Raw genomic sequence first — 16,747 nt, 5'->3', positions numbered from 1 at the left:
AACAAATTAATAAAGAGCATGTAGAGTTGCCTCTACTATTTTGATGTATTTATATATATTTTTAAATGTTTTGAATGAGTAATCCTTAATTACGTAATCTACTTCATTTAGCATTTTTTGATTTCAATAGGCATTTATTTACTTTAATAAAAATCTTTATTTTTATTAAAATTTTAAATCTTTATTGAATGTTGATTATTAATTAAATGTAAATTACTTGTTTCTTTGTTATGAGTTACGTTCAGCAATTTAAATATATTGCTGTTGAATTAACAAACATAAACAATTTTTGACAAAAACAAATAAATTATATAAATATTAATTACGTGAAAATTTTATTATCATATATATAAAATTTTCTCTCACAAATTAAAAATATAAATATTATGCAAATTAAACTCTTTTATATGTAAATATTTTTATCTGTTTAAGATTTCATTTTTATTGGTACTAAATCTTACTTCCGATTTTTATTTTACCAATCTTTTTCTTCTCCTCAATTAAAATCTTTTAAAAAAAAAATAAATATATTTTTTTTACGTATCTCATTTTATTAAAAGAAAAATAAAAAAATTCAATAATTTTTTTTTTTTTTTTTTGCGTGTGCGTTACCAACTACATATTCTTCATATAGTTAGTCCTTTTCATTAGCAAAAAGGTTAATGAAGCCTTTTATTAACCAAGTACTAAACAAACATATTAGCAAAAATAATGTAGAGTTATCTGTATTAATTTAATAAATTTACGTATAATTTTAAATGCTATAAAACAAGTAAAATGTATTTATATGGATTATTTGGTTGAGCATTCCTTATTTTTAAGAAGCATTTATATGCTTTAATAAAAATCTCCATTTTATTGAAAAATTTAAATTCACATTAATATTAATTTTAATAAAATATATTTCTTCTTACAATATTATAAATAATGTCAAGAAAAACTCAGGTATGCTGTTTCGAATTTAACAAACATAATGAAATAAAAATTAAATTATATAAACATTACAAAAAATGAAAATTTTATTATTATGTATATAAAATTTTCTCTTTAAAAAAGTAATTCAAAATAAAAGTTCCTTACTGGCCAATAAAAAGATATATTATCCTTTTTTTAGAATAAAAATAATTAGCATTGAGGGAAATATCTAGTTAGTAGTGCAAGTGCTAAATGAATAAAAAAAAATTATTTGTTAATTTTCTTTATTTTCCTTTTATAAAGTATATACATAAAGAAGTATATTTATTTTTTTCTAAAAAAAAAAATTTTATGGTGGGAAAAATTATCTTCGAAAAAAATAAGTAATTTGTTGACGACTTACCTTGCAAAAGAATTTTTATAGTTTTTTTTAAGAGAAAATTTTATAAACATAATAATGAAATTTTCTCTTTTGTAATATTTATATAATTTAAATTGTATTTCATCAATTATACTTGTTAACATGGAAGCAGTGAACTTAAGTTGCTGAACATTATTCATAACATTGTTAATAAAAATATATTTTATTAAAATCATTATTCAGTGAAGATTTAAATTATTTCATAAAAATAGAGATTTTTATAAAAGTAAATAAATATATTTTGAAAATAAGGAAGGCTTAACGATGGAGACTACATAAATACAGTTTGCATATTTTATATCATTAAAAATTATAAATAAATTCATTAAATTAGTAGAAATAATTTTACATGCTTTATGTTAATATGTTTGTTTAGTGCTCTAGCAAAGTCATTGAACAGGTAATTGATAGATATACCGCAAAGAAACAACTTGTCAACAAATTATTTCTTATCTTTTTGGAGCATTATTTTTTCTTGGTCATTAAATCTTTTCTTAAACAAATAGACATATTATATTACGTATATCTTTTGTATTAATAAAACAAAAAAAATTAAAAAAATTTTTATTTTTATTTATGCAAAGGCTTCCTGGATAAATACATATTTTCCATATAGCTAGTTATGTATATTATCAAAAAAGGTTAATGATTCTTTTTATTAGCCAATTTCGAAAGACATAAATTTTTGGTAAAACATTTTGTGTTTTTCCTGAGTATCTGAAGTACTAGTGCACATGTCTTTATGTACATCTCCGTATATGTTTATCAATTATCTTGCATGTTGATTTATTAACTTTCCATGCAATGACTTTGATGAAGCATTGGACAAACAGATTAATAAAGAGTATATAAAATTGCCTCTATTAATTTAATAAATTTAAATATGATTTTAATGTTATAATTGTGTAAAATGTTATTTAAATAATTTACTTTATTAAGCGATTATTGTTTTTAAGAGTCATTTATTTACTTTAATAAAAACCCTATATTTCTATTAAAAATTTAAATACTCATTAATTATTTATTTTAATTACATATATTTTTTTTTATAATATTATGAGTAATGTTTAGTAATTCAAATCCATTACTTTAAAATTAACAAACATAAATAATTAACAGAATACAAAATAAATTATATAAATATTACAAAATGTGAAAATTTTATTATCTCTAATAGAAAAAATTCTTATATAAATTTAAACAACACATACTACAAGAAACTTTTTAGTCAACTTTTCTTTATAATATTTCGATAATTAAATGATTATTAAAGAAAAAAAATACATTTTAGTAATTTTAAAATTTATAAAAAGAAACAAAAAAAAATTAACAGCTAATTTTTTTTTTTTTATGTAGTACTTGTAAGGCTATTTATTTTCCATACAACTATTACATTTTATTCTCAAAAGGGTTAATAATACCTTAACCAGGAGGATACATGTTCACAAATAAAAATTCATACTAAAAAAAATGAGTATACAAAAAATATGTGAACTGAAAAAATAATATAGATATATTTTATATTTTTTTTTCGTATATATTGATGACTTAAAAAAAAAGTTTCATGATAAATATTTTACTGTTTTTTTATTTTTTTTTAAAAAAAAAAATAACGCCTTAAAAAAAAATTTTTTTTTCTTAGGGGATAAACATGTGCGTTGTTTTTCTCTTATAGAAGTGATTTATTAAATGCTTGTTAGGAGACTTTGTTAGAGTACTAAACAAACATATTAATAATTAGTATGTAAATTTACCTCTATGAAATTAATGAATTTATATATAATTTTAAATACTATAAAACAAGTAATATGCATTTATGTAGTCTACATCATTGATAATACATTACTTCCCAGAGATATTTATTTAATGAAAATATATATTTTTATTAAAAATTTAAATTTTCATTGAACAATGATTTTAATGAAATATATCTTTACTTATAATATTATGAATAATGTCAAGCTTATCAAGTCTTCTGCTTACAAATTAACAAATATAATTAATAAAATACAAATTAAATTATATAAACATTACAAACATAAAAATTTTATTATTATATATATAAAATTTTCTGAAAAAAAAAATTCAAAATAAAAATTCACTACAAAGAAACTCAGTCGTCAATAAATTATTTTTTTCGAAGATAATTTTTCCGATCATTAAATCTTTTATTAGAAAAAAATAAATATATTTCTTTACGTATGTCCTTTATAAAAAGAAAACAAAAAAAATTAACAAATAATTTTTTTTTTTATTTAGCGTTTGAGTGGCTAACTATGTATTTTCCTCACAGCTAGTAATTTTTACTCTCAAAAAAGGTTAATGATTCCTTTTATTAGCCAATATTTTAGTAGAAATTACTAAAAAGAGCAATAAAAAGTGTGAACTTATACGTGAACTAAAACCAGAAAACTATTCTGATTTTTATAAAAGAAATGTTACAATAATATATGAGTTGAATTGTAAATAATGGATACTGTAAAATAAAGATATGAAAAAAAAGCTCGAGATTATAAAATAAGTCAAAGAAAATAAAATTAAATAGCGCAACTATTTTTCTTATAGTGGTTGTTCTAAAAAGAATATAACCAATTTACATTGAATAATATTTAAATAAATAAAATGAGTAAAAACATTTTTATTTGTGCACGACAAAAAACAGGGAAAATATTCACTTACAAATGTATAAATTAAAAAAACAAGCACACAAAAAGTATGTACATTAAAAAAAAATGCTCTCTCTAAAAGTAAGTATACAAAAAAAAAAATGAAGATATATTTTATATTATCTTTTTTTTTGCATGTGTAACCAATTTAAAAAAAAAAAAAAATATTCTACATTATTATATAATTTTTTTTTTAATTGTGATTATAACAACGTGGAGTATTATTTTTTTTTATGAAATATTAAAAATGTTATACTAAATATGATACACATAGAGTATTTATTTTAACTAAAATAAAATGAATAAAGTACTTTTTATATTCTCTTTGTTAATTTTTTTGCTCAATACATGGAATGTGATAAATAAATGAATTTATTGATTTTTTTAATAACTTATAAAATAACAGAGGTTTACTTAAGAGTATTGCTGACACATGTAAAATAATTAAAAGGCATGTGCAGAGATATACATATGAAAAAACTTATAATAATTTTTGCATGTATAATGAGAAAATACAAAATAGTTTGAGGTTAAATGCATACGATCTTAGATATAGAAGCATATTTGTTTAATATGAGTGATATTAGTAATAAATTTATAGTAAAATATTACGTATGCATTTTTATTTTTTAAAAAAATTAATTTTTTTTTAATTTTTTTTTTTGAGAAATGAGTAAACGTTACAATTTTAAGTAGTTTTATCTAAAAAATATTAAGAATGCTAAAAATTATGAACTTTATAATAAGTATTTTATATTTATTACAAATTAATATTTGTATAATAAGTATATAATTATACTCATAAACTAATTTTATAATAAAAAGAAAAAGTAAATATCGTTTTGCATGCTTTTTGTTAATTTGACCATTTAAAGCGCTATATAAATCTTCGAATATCTAATTAATAAATCATAATTCCATTGAAATGGGAATTAAGAAGTCACTACACTTGAAAAAAAAAAAAAAACAGATATATTATATTTATTTTTTTTTTTTTTGTTCATATTTATCATTATGAAAAGAAATATTTTATTTTTTTTTTGGGTTTATGACTTTGACAATTTATGAAATTTTAATAAAAAAAAAAATGGTGAGAATTTTATTTTTTTTTTTTTAAATAGTAGGAAAAACCTCATATTAAAAATAAAAATAATAATTTTTTTTTATTCGTGATGTGATGTGTATTATTTTTTCTTGTATGGAAGATTAAAAAATGTAACATTAAATATTACATTTATTTTCTATCGTATTAATTAACTTAAATAATAAAGTTAAAATTTAATAATAATAAAAATAAATGATGTATGTAATAATTTATTTTATTCTAAATAAAGTAAGCGTTGATATTCTTACATGATTTTCTTTAATTTGTTTATTTAATATTAGGTAGTTATTAAACAGAAAATTAATAGTTCAATAATTCTAACCAAATCTTCGAACTAGCATTTAATAAATAAATAACGAAACATATGAAAATATATAAATTTAATTCATAATTAATATTCAAAAAGATAAATAATTCTATTTATTGATCATTTCTAGAATTTTTTTTATTCACATATTTTTCGAGTTATTCATATCTATTTTCCTCTTTTATGCTCTATTTATAAATTTAACATTTTTATTCCCTATCTCTATTCTGTTATTAATAAATTAATGTTTCAAATCATTCATAATTATCTTTTTCTATCCACTTTTTAAGAATATTTTCCCAATGTTTTTTCCATATAATTTTTTGCCTTTCTAACATAGGATTTTCAATTCCACCCTTGTTATGTTTTACTAGTATTTCTTCATTTATTTCCTCCATATATTTATTTTCATTATTTTTCATTTCTAACATTAACTCCATAAACCATTTTTCTCTTTTCCATTTTTCTATTTCATCTTTTTTTTTCTCTAATATAGAATTCCAACTTCTTTCTTCTTCTATTTTTTCTAATAGGTTTACTTCTTCATCTAAATTATCTCGTATTCTTAACTCTTTCATAATAGTTTTAAAAAAATCTTCTTTTTCTTTTTTCCATTCTTCCTGCTTACATTCCTCTAATACCTTCATATGTATTTCTATCAACACTTTATGTATCAACTTTTTCCTTTTTCTAGCTTTTTCCACTCCATTATTTATATCTTGTTCTGATTTCTCTATATTTTTATGAAATTTGTTTATTTTCTTCACATTTCTTTTAGTTAATTCATTTTTATATTTTTCCTCATTTTCATATTCATCTAATAAATCATTAAACCATTTATCTTTACTATGCTCTATAAACCATATTCTTTGTTTTTTTAGCCATTGTTTCCATATTTTTTTTTGTTTTTCTAACATAGGATTTCCTCCTACATTAATCTCTATTATTTCTGATTCCTTCATTGTTTCTCCGTAATTATTTTGTTCATTTTCCCATTCTTTTTTCAAATTGATAAACCATTCTTCTCTTTTCCATTTCTCTAACATACTTTTATTTCTTTCTACCCATTTGTTCCAAAGGAGTTTTTGTTTCTCTAACATTATTGTACTAATGTTTTCTTCTTCTTCTCCCATTAGTTCTAAATCATTTTCTATTTTTTTTGTATATTTCTCTTTTTCTTCTTTTTTAAATTCATCTAAACAGGTTTCTAAAAATTTTCCCCTATTCAACATCCACTCCTCTTTTTTACATTCCTCCAACACAATCATATGTATTTCTATCATGGTTTTCCACTTTAATTTTTTTTTCATTATTATAGAATTAATCTTTTTATCAGCATCATCTAGATGGATCTCTTCGTATTTTCTTACTTTTTCTTTTCTTTTATTATTAATCTCTATTATTGAATCAAATTTTTCTCTATCTTCTCCATTTTCCTTTTTCTTTTCTATACTTCTTTTAGTAATTTCACTTTTATATTCATTCTCTTTACTTTCAATTTCATCAACTAAGTTTGTAAGCCATTCTTCTTTGTTATCATTTTCTATCCATTTTTTATGAATATCATCCCAGTGTTTTTTCCATATAATTTTTTGCCTTTCTAATGCGATATTTGTTGTTATTTCTTCATCTTTTTTTTCCAACATTTTTTTATTTAATTCTTCTACATATTTCTGTTCATTATTTTTCCATTCTAACATTAACTCTATAAACCATTTTTCTCTTTTCCATTTTTCCATTTCATCTTTTTTTTTTTCTAATATAGAATTCCAACTTCTTTCTTCTTCTATTTTTTCTAATATATTTACTTCATCTAAATGTTCTCGTATTCCTAACTCTTCTATGTTTGTTTTAAAAAATTCATTTTTTTCTTTTTCTAATTCTTCCTTTTTACATTCCTCTAATACCTTCATATGTATTTCTATCAACACTTTATGTATCAACTTTTTCCTTTTTCTAGCTTTTTCTACTCCATAATTTATATCCTGTTCTGATTTCTCTATATTTTTATGAAATTTGTTTTTTTTCTTCACATTTCTTTTTGTTAATTCATTTTTATATTCTTCCTCATTTTCATATTCATCTAACAAATCATTAAACCATTTATCTTTACTATGCTCTATAAACCATTTTCTTTGTTTTTTTAGCCATTGTTTCCATATTTTTTTTTGTTTTTCTAACATAGGATTTTCCCCAACATTAATCTCTATTATTTCTGATTCATTTATTGTTTCTCCGTAACTTTTTTGTTCATTTTCCCATTCTTTTTTTAAATTAATAAACCATTCTTCTCTTTTCCATTTCTCTAACATACTTTTATTTCTTTCTACCCATTTGTTCCAAAGGAGTTTTTGTTTCTCTAACATTATTGTACTAATGTTTTCTTCTTCTTCTCCCATTAGTTCTAAATCATTTTCTATTTTTTTTGTATATTTCTCTTTTTCTTCTTTTTTAAATTCTTCTAAGCAGGCTTCTAAAAATTTTCCTCTATTCAACATCCACTCCTCTTTTTTACATTCCTCTAATACAATCATATGTATTTCTACTATAGTCTTCCACATTAATTTTTTTTTCATCATTATGGAATTAATCCTTTCATCTGTATCTTCTAGATGAGTCTTTTCATATTTTTTCACTTCTTTTACTTTTCTATTAATCTCTATTATTGATTCACCTTTTTCTCTATTTTTTTCATTTTCCTTTTTCATTTCTATATTCTTTTTAGTAATTTCACTTCTATATTCATTCTCTTTACTTTCAACTTCATCAACCAATTTTGTAAACCATTCTTCTCTGTTATCATTTTCTATCCACTTTTTACGAATATCATCCCAATGTTTTTTCCATATAATTTTTTGCCTTTCTAATGCAATGTTTGTTGTTATTTCTTCATCTTTTTTTTCCAACATTTTTTTATTTAATTCTTCTACATATTTCTGTTCATTATTTTTCCATTCTAACATTAACTCTATAAACCATTTTTCTCTTTTCCATTTTTCCATTTCATCTTTTTTTTTCTCTAATATAGAATTCCAACTTCTTTCTTCTTCTATTTTTTCTAATATATTTACTTCATCTAAATATTCTCGTATTCCTAACTCTTCTATGTTTGTTTTAAAAAATTCATTTTTTTCTTTTTCTAATTCTTCCTTTTTACATTCTTCTAACAGCATCATATGTATATCTATTAGCATTTTTTGTGTCAAAATTTTCTTCGTTTCATATTTATTTATTTTATTATCTTTTTGTTTCTCTCGTTTTTTTACACTTTTATATTCAGTTCTTTCTTCCTTTATATTTTTATGAATTCCTTCTTTTTCATATTCATCTAATATCTTTTTAAACCAATCCTGCTTTTTATACTCATTCGAACGCTCTCTTTGCTTTTCTATCCACTTCTTCCATGCTTCTTTTTTTTTGTCTAACACTATACTTCTTATTCCTTCTACTGTTATTTTCTCAATTTCTTGTTCTTTTAAATATTCTAAATGTTTTTCTTCTTCTTTCTTCCATTCCTCTTTCAAATTAATAAACCATTCTTCTTTTTTCCATTTCTCTGGAATACTACTATTTTTTTCTGTTACAACTGTACTACTTTCTTCTTCTCCTTTCTTTACTAAATTATTTCCCAATTCTTTTAGATAAGTAGTTTCTTCATCTTTTTCAAACTCTTCTATGCAAATTCTTAAAAATTCATTTTTAATCAATTCCCATTCTTCTTTTTTACACTCTAGTAATGCTATAATATGTATATTTGCCCATGTATTCCAGTTGCACGCTTCATCCATGAATGACGTTTTATTTTCTGAATTTTTCATTTCATTTTCATATGTAGATTTTTCAGATTTTACATTTATTTCATTTGTTTCTTCTTCATTTAATGTATTTTCCCTGATGTATCCTACAATATGAACCGCATTTTTTTTTAATCCACTTTTAATCAATTTTTCTTTTCTAATTTTACTTCTAGATTTATTTTTATTTAATTCACCTTCTTCAATTTCATTTTTAGAATCATCTTCATTTAATTTTTCCTCTTTTATTGGAAGTTCATTTTTGTACTTTGATACTTCTTCTACAACTTCACATACGCGTTTATCTCCACATTCCTTTGATTTTTTCATCTGTCTATATTTCAAATTTCTTTCACTTTCTAAAATAATCTCACATAAAGGCATTTGTTTTTCATGGTTCAATAACGAATATTTTCCACTATATATCGGTTCACTCTCCATATCATTTAAAGACATTAGTAAGGGTTCCTTTGAAATTTCCTTCATCTTTTTTCTTATTTTTTTTTTCTTTGATTTACGCTTGCGAAACCAAGATCCAATAAAAGTGTACTATAATTCAAATTAAAAATTATGCAATTATAAAAAATTTCTTATTAAAGTTATAAAGATTTTAAATATATATGTTTCTGTATTTTTAATTATTAATTTTATCTTACTTTACAGAGAAGAATTAAAAGGAAAATAATTCCCAAAATGAATATACCTACTGGAACGATTGTTATTAATACATTTCCTGTAGGTGTAATCTCAGGTGTATCATTAATGGGATTATCTGATTTGGTTGGTTTAATGGTATTTTTTGGAACTATGAAATTCGAATGATTGGCACTTGCATTATTTCCTAATGTGCTATTTTGAGTATTATTTAAAGGTAAAATTTGTTTAGCTAGTATGAAAGAATTTGATGTATTTTGCGGATTCTGTGTTATAGTATTATTTATTCCCAATGATGATATGCCACTATTTGTTATAGGAGATTTAGTTACATTATTAGTTGTGTTGAAAATTATAGATTCTAAAGATGTAGATAATGTTCTATTAGAATTACTATCAGACATAGATGAAAATCTATTAATATATGTAGAAGATTTACTACTAATAGTAGGATGAATAGTGTTATCTTTTGCAGTGGACATTGAATTATTTGTAGATACTACTGCGCTATTTAATGTAGGTTTAGTTATAGGAGTTGTAGAAATATTTGAGGAAGATGAATTTGGATCCATAGAAGACATTGTTGTAAAGGGAAATTCTGTCTTAGGAGAAGATGAAGACCCATTTGTAGTAGTTGTAATATTAGTTTTAAAAGGTGTAGTATTGTTAGTTAATGGATGAACGGTGATAGTAGGGAGTGTAGTTTTATCATCCGGAGGAGACGTAGAATCATTTTCATTAGGTTCAACTATATTTACAGAAGGTGAAAGTTGATACTCAGTTGTTAAAAAAGTTGTACTACTAGTTGGGGGCTCAACACTAATTGTATGTTTAGAGCTATCTTTTGAAGAATATGTATTACTACTTGCAGAAGACGTATCACCACTTATAGAAGAAGTTGAAGCTGATGGTTCAGTTGTATGCAAGTCATATCTAGGCGTAGAACCTGAAGTTAAAAAATTAGGTTGTGTTGTAACATCTGAAGAAATTGTAGTTATAGTTTCATGCATAGTTTGATCTTCTACAATTAATGGTTCTAAAGTAGTATTTATATGTGTATTTATAGCGATTTTATTATTACTCGTACTATTATCTATTGAATTCATTGCAGCAGCATCATCTGAAACATTGGTAGTTCGATTTGTGGATTGTATATTATATGGTAATGAGGTCCTAAGACCTAAAGTTTCATTTTTTTTTTTCTGATTCTTATCTAATTTAATCCATGATAAATCATACGGATTATCTGAATTTTCTCTCTCATTAATTTTATGAAGTAATGCTGTCATATTACATTGATTTTGTGTCTCATCTAATGTATATTGTTCCAAACTTTGACTAAAAGAATTCCATACATTAACATAATTTTGCACATAAGGTTCATCGGAATTAATTTCATTTGTCATCATATTAACAAATTGTTTTCCTCTCTTATATACATACATACTCCATTTTCCACAATTAAGTTCAGACCTATCATTTTCATACATTTTGAAATAGTAATTAAACATATCATAAGTAATATTGTAAAATTGAGAACGCCTTATATCAATGATATAAGTTTTATTATTATCATAATTGTCATCTTTGAGTTGTTCATATGTTAATGATGTGCTTTTTAGTAGATTGTTATTTTCATAAGGACTAGAACATTTATTATTTTTATTCAAAAGAGCACAATAATCAAACGTTCTAAAATTACACGTTGAATTTGTTTCTTTAAGTATATGTGTTTTAAAAGATTCTTGTTTATCATTCCAGCAGTCAACAAGATTTGAGATATTATAATTTTTTTCTTTATTTAATATTAAATTAACGTAGTCCATTCCTTTCCAATATATATATTTGGATGACTTTTCACATTTTTCTGTAGAATTATTAATTTCTTGGTTTTCGAGATAAAAATTAACTTCATTATAAGTATCATTCATAAATACTTGAATTTCATTATTAAGTTTAACTATCTCATTAGGTGAATTACCTTGATTTTCTTTTACCTTACCATTTTGTTGATCTAATATACAGGAAGTTTCATCTGTTTGTGATAAAAATCTTATCTTCCTTAAGGCTGACAATTTTCTCACGATTATGATATCGCCACAAGGTTTCCTCAAAATATTTTGTAATAATATCTAAAAAATTATTTATTAAAAGGAACAAATTTTTATATAAATTATAAATAAATATAAAAATTTCAAGATAAGAAAAGGGTAATACGCATATATGTATATATTATGGTTTTATCATACATTAAAAAAACATTCATTAATCCAATTAAAGAAGAAAAATAATTTAAATTGAGTAAAATATTGAATATAGCTATTTTTGTTATTTTGTGACATCATTATACACTTGAATTATGTTAGGATATTGTTATAATTTCTGTAGAGAAATGATAATGTTTGTATTGTGATAACTATATCATAAATTTATTAATATTTAATATTGTCATTTTACGTAATATAAATAATTAATTCGGAGTAAAAGGAATTTTTTGCTTGATTTTTGTTTGGAGTATCAAATTATTATTTTCATGTAATAATAATAACTTTAGTTTTAAAAAACATGAAAAAGCATAATAAATAAAATAAAAATTTAATTTATAAAATTAAAATTAAGAAAAAAAAAAAGAAAAAAATAGATAAAGTAAAATATTATTTTATATTTGAATTTATAATTAAAAAAAAAAAATTAGTATGAAAAAAAGAAAATATTTAAGGATTTTTTTTGTGTTCCCTTAAATTTTTTATATAATTATATGATTATAAATATGAGTTTGAAATAATAATATGATTATTTATTTTTTGCGTTTTGAATAAAGAATTTGATAATTATATAACGTTTTTACAGCAGATTTTTTGTAAAGTTGAAATTTAAAAAAATGAAGATTAAAATATATTTTATATTCAAACAATATAATGATCTGAACAATTTATAATTTTTATTATTATGAAGGATCTAATATTTTTATAAAATATAACATATATAAAAAAGAAAAAATATATATATATAGATATATATGCAAATTCTAAAAGTGGTAATTATAATATACTATTTTAGCTTTTCATATATATTTAACATAAATTATTTTAAGTTAATAGAAGTATTTACAATTACAAAAAGCTATATTATTTGTTGTTGAATTATTACATTTTAAGGTCAGATTAAACTTATTACTATTTTTTTTATTTTAATATTTAAATTTTTGGTGACAAATTAGTGCGTTATAAGTTAGTTTTATTTATGAAGAAACATATGTATTAAAAAAAAAAATTAGTTTAACGAATAATGCACTTTTTTTTTCGTTATAACTATATTAAACTTTTTATTTTTTTTATAATTTTTATTTGGTATTATATATATATATATATTTAACATTATTTGAGAAAATATTTATTTATTTTTTTAGAATTTTTTATATGAATACAAAGAAATATAAATTATCTTTTGGTTATTCTCTTTAAAATTATTTCTCATAATATTTTTAGAAAATGAAAATAACAATAATTTAAAAATAAGAATTTCTTAGAAAGTAGATATTATTTATATTGAAAAAAAAAAAAAAAATAAAATAAAATAAAATAAAATTTATTATCTTATTAAATTTTATTTTTTTATATTTGCTTTTTTACAAGGTAGATTATAATAAATTATGTACTAAAAAAATCCGTGAGAAAAGTAAATGCATTTTATATTTATTAGAATTTTGCATGGTTTTTATGAGGATTGATTATTTTTTTTATAAGAGTATTATAAGTAAAATACATTTTTTTATGAATATTTGTGATTATATTTATAAATTTTAATTATAAAAAATTCATTAATTATTTAGCATTTTTTGTAATTTTTTTTTATTTTTATTTATTTATATTATTAAGTTTACATTATGATTAAGCATTTAATAAGTATATTAAAAAAAAAGAGAAGATAACAGATAAGTTTATTATATGAATATTATGATATAGTAGTATAAATTTAATAAAAATTTTATTGTTGAATTTTAGAAAATTTATTTTGAATATGCAATTTATTAGAAAAGGGATGAAAGTTATGTTCATTAGTTATAAACTTATTAAGTTTATATTTATTAGAAGTTTGTTTGATCAAATTTTTTTTTAATTTTATTTGTTGCGTATAGATTAACTAAATTCTTGTTATCGGTATATATTTAGTACTTATTTTGAAGATTATTTATTTTAAAGGAAACAATTTTAATTTTATTTAATTTACTTTTGTGTACTATTGATTTATTACCTGGGTTTTCGGTGACTTTGCTAGAGTATTGAACAAACATATTAATAAAGAGCATGTAGAGTTGGCTCTACAATTTTTGATGTATTTATATATATTTTTAAATATTTTGAACAAGTGATCCTTAATTATGTGATCTAATTGATTCAGCATACTTTAATTTCAATAGGCATTTATTTACTTTAATAAAAATCCATATTTTTATTAAAAATTTATATCCTTATTGAACACTAATAATTAATTAAATGTATATTACTTATTTCTTTGTTATGATTTATGTTCAGCAATTTAAATATATTACTGTTTAACTAACAAATATAAACAATTAGTAAAAATACAAATTAATTATAAGAATATTAATTATGTAAAAATTTTATCAATATATGTATAAAAATTTCTCTCACAAATTAAAAATATAAATACTATGTAAATTAAATTCTATTTTATGTAAATATATTTTGTATGTTTAATATCTCATTCTTATTGGTAACAAATCTTTTTCGAATTAATTTTTTTGACAAATATTTCTCCCATTTTTTTTATATCTTTTAATTTATAAAAAGAAAAATAAAAAAAAATTTATAATATATATTTTTTTTTTTTTTATTTGCGTGTGCATGACCAACTATGTATTCTTCATACAGTGTTTTATTAACTGGGTGTTCGGCGACTTTGCTAGAGTACTGAACAAACAAATTAATAAAGAGCATGTAGAGTTGCCTCTACGGTTTTGATGTATTTATATATATTTTTAAATATTTTGAACGAGTGATCCTTAATTATGTAATCTACTTCATTCAGCGTTCTTTAATTTCAATAGGCATTTATTTACTTTAATAAAAATCCTTATTTTTATTAAAAATTTAAATCCTTTTTGAAAATTGATTATTAATTAAATGTATATTACTTGTTTATTTGTTATGAGTTACATTCAGCAATTAATATATATTTCTGTTGAATTAACAAACATAAACAATTATTGACAATACAAAAAATTATATAAATATTAATTACATGAAAATTTTATTGTTATATGTATAAAATTTTCTCTTACAAAATTCATTCAGATCATATTTCGTTCCCCAAAAAAGAAAAATCTTTTTTTTTTTTGTGTGTGTATGACCAACCTCGTATTCTTCATTTAACTAGTCCTTTTATTTTCCAAAAAGATTAATAAAGCCTTTTATTAACTAAGCAGAGAGATGCAATGTAAAAAAGTAGGAAAAGTTATCCTTAGAATCTGCTAGTTATTACAGAAATTATATTAAGGGTTTTTCAGAATGAATATCCAAACTAGTTCCACTATTAACAATAAGACAAAATTTAAATTGAGAAAAGAACATTTGAAAGCGTTTAAACATATCAAAAAAAAAATACTTCTAGAGTGTCTCGAAATGTGTGTTGTAGTCCATGGATCTGAAGAATATTACCTTGTAAATCTTTATCTATATCACAAAGTTCAATGTTATATTAATATATGATATATAAAATATAATATAAAAATAGGTTAATATAGTTTTTTTCATCTAGTAAATAATGACGAAAACATTAAGTTAAAATATTTTTATTTAAATAATTAAGAATATTATATAAATATACTATTTCATGTTGTACATTGTATTATAAAACATTTACTCTTATAAAACAAAATATATTTCTCAATAAACAAAAATAGGAAAAACCATTTTAATAGTTCTTTATTCATTTGTTTTTTACCTGATTAATAAAAGGTATTATTAACATCTTTGAGAATAAAAAGTAAGAGCTAATAGAAAATAAATAATTAGCCATATGATTTATAAATAATATTATAGACATCTTTTGTATAATATTTAGATTAATAAATAGAATGAAAACATTTTGTTTTGTGCATGCTAAATCTCGGAAATAATGTGCATTCATAAGTGTATGTTCTAAAATAGTTACTTAAAAGCTTGTAAACTTAAAAAAATTTTTTTAATAAATAATAATTTTTATTTTTTTTGCATGTATATCTACAATTTTAAAAAAAAAAAAAAGATACATTACCTATTTTTTTTGGTATATGACCCTGAATTAAAAAAAATAATATATTATGATAATATAGTTTTTTTTAATAAAAATGGCAATCTTAAAAAATTTTACATATTTTTTCTTCTGGGAAATGGGATATATGTGAAAATTATGTTAGAAAGTACATTTCACTTGGGTTAAAAGATTTTAAAAATTTAAAATTTAATTAAATAAGAATTAAATTGAGTTCGATCTATATTATCTTCATTGATTTCCTTGTTCATTACTAGCAAAGTAATTAAACAGGCAATTAATAAATAACTATGCTAGTTCTAGACAAAAAAAAAAAAGAGTTGTTAATTTTTTTTGTTTTCTTATTGTAAATTTTAAGTAAATTAAAAAATTATATTTATTTTTTAAAAGATAAATTTAAATGGTCAAAAGATAGAGCAGTGGTTAATAAAAGGCTTCATTAACATTTTTGGCTATAAAAGGACTAGTTATGTGGAGAATACGTAGTTAGTTGTGCTAACTAAAAAAAAAAAAAAAAAAAAAAAATTATTGGAATTTTTCTTTGAGAAATATTTCTTTTGAAAAAGATAAAGATAAAAAAATAAAATAAAAAAAAAGATTGAATTTATT

The 16,747-nt window shown here is 20.9% G+C and overlaps 1 protein-coding gene across 1 annotated transcript, besides 6 other annotated features; it reads right to left on the bottom strand.

The window, feature by feature from the left end:
- Positions 1 to 497: part of a repeat region that runs on past the window's edge.
- A 185-nt stretch (positions 498 to 682) lies between these two features.
- Positions 683 to 1,112: a repeat region.
- Positions 1,113 to 1,341: 229 nt separating this feature from the next.
- Positions 1,342 to 1,749: a repeat region.
- Positions 1,750 to 2,110: 361 nt separating this feature from the next.
- Positions 2,111 to 2,536: a repeat region.
- Positions 2,537 to 5,668: 3,132 nt separating this feature from the next.
- PGAL8A_00179900 (surface-associated interspersed protein (SURFIN)) lies at positions 5,669 to 12,128 on the bottom strand (the record flags this gene model as incomplete). The annotated part of the gene is made up of 3 exons (XM_028670483.1): positions 5,669 to 9,757; positions 9,865 to 11,923; positions 12,112 to 12,128. 3 exons carry the CDS (start codon positions 12,126 to 12,128, stop codon positions 5,669 to 5,671), a joined length of 6,165 nt encoding a protein of 2,054 aa, XP_028527231.1.
- Positions 12,129 to 14,104: 1,976 nt separating this feature from the next.
- Positions 14,105 to 15,223: a repeat region.
- A 1,325-nt stretch (positions 15,224 to 16,548) lies between these two features.
- Positions 16,549 to 16,747: part of a repeat region that runs on past the window's edge.

Source organism: Plasmodium gallinaceum (genome assembly GCF_900005855.1).
Source record: "Plasmodium gallinaceum strain 8A genome assembly, contig: PGAL8A_v1_68, whole genome shotgun sequence".
In the NCBI taxonomy this organism is placed as follows: Eukaryota; Apicomplexa; class Aconoidasida; order Haemosporida; family Plasmodiidae; genus Plasmodium; species Plasmodium gallinaceum.
The sequence above is the reverse complement of the archived record's forward strand: the minus strand, read 5'-3'. Positions and strand labels throughout refer to the sequence as shown.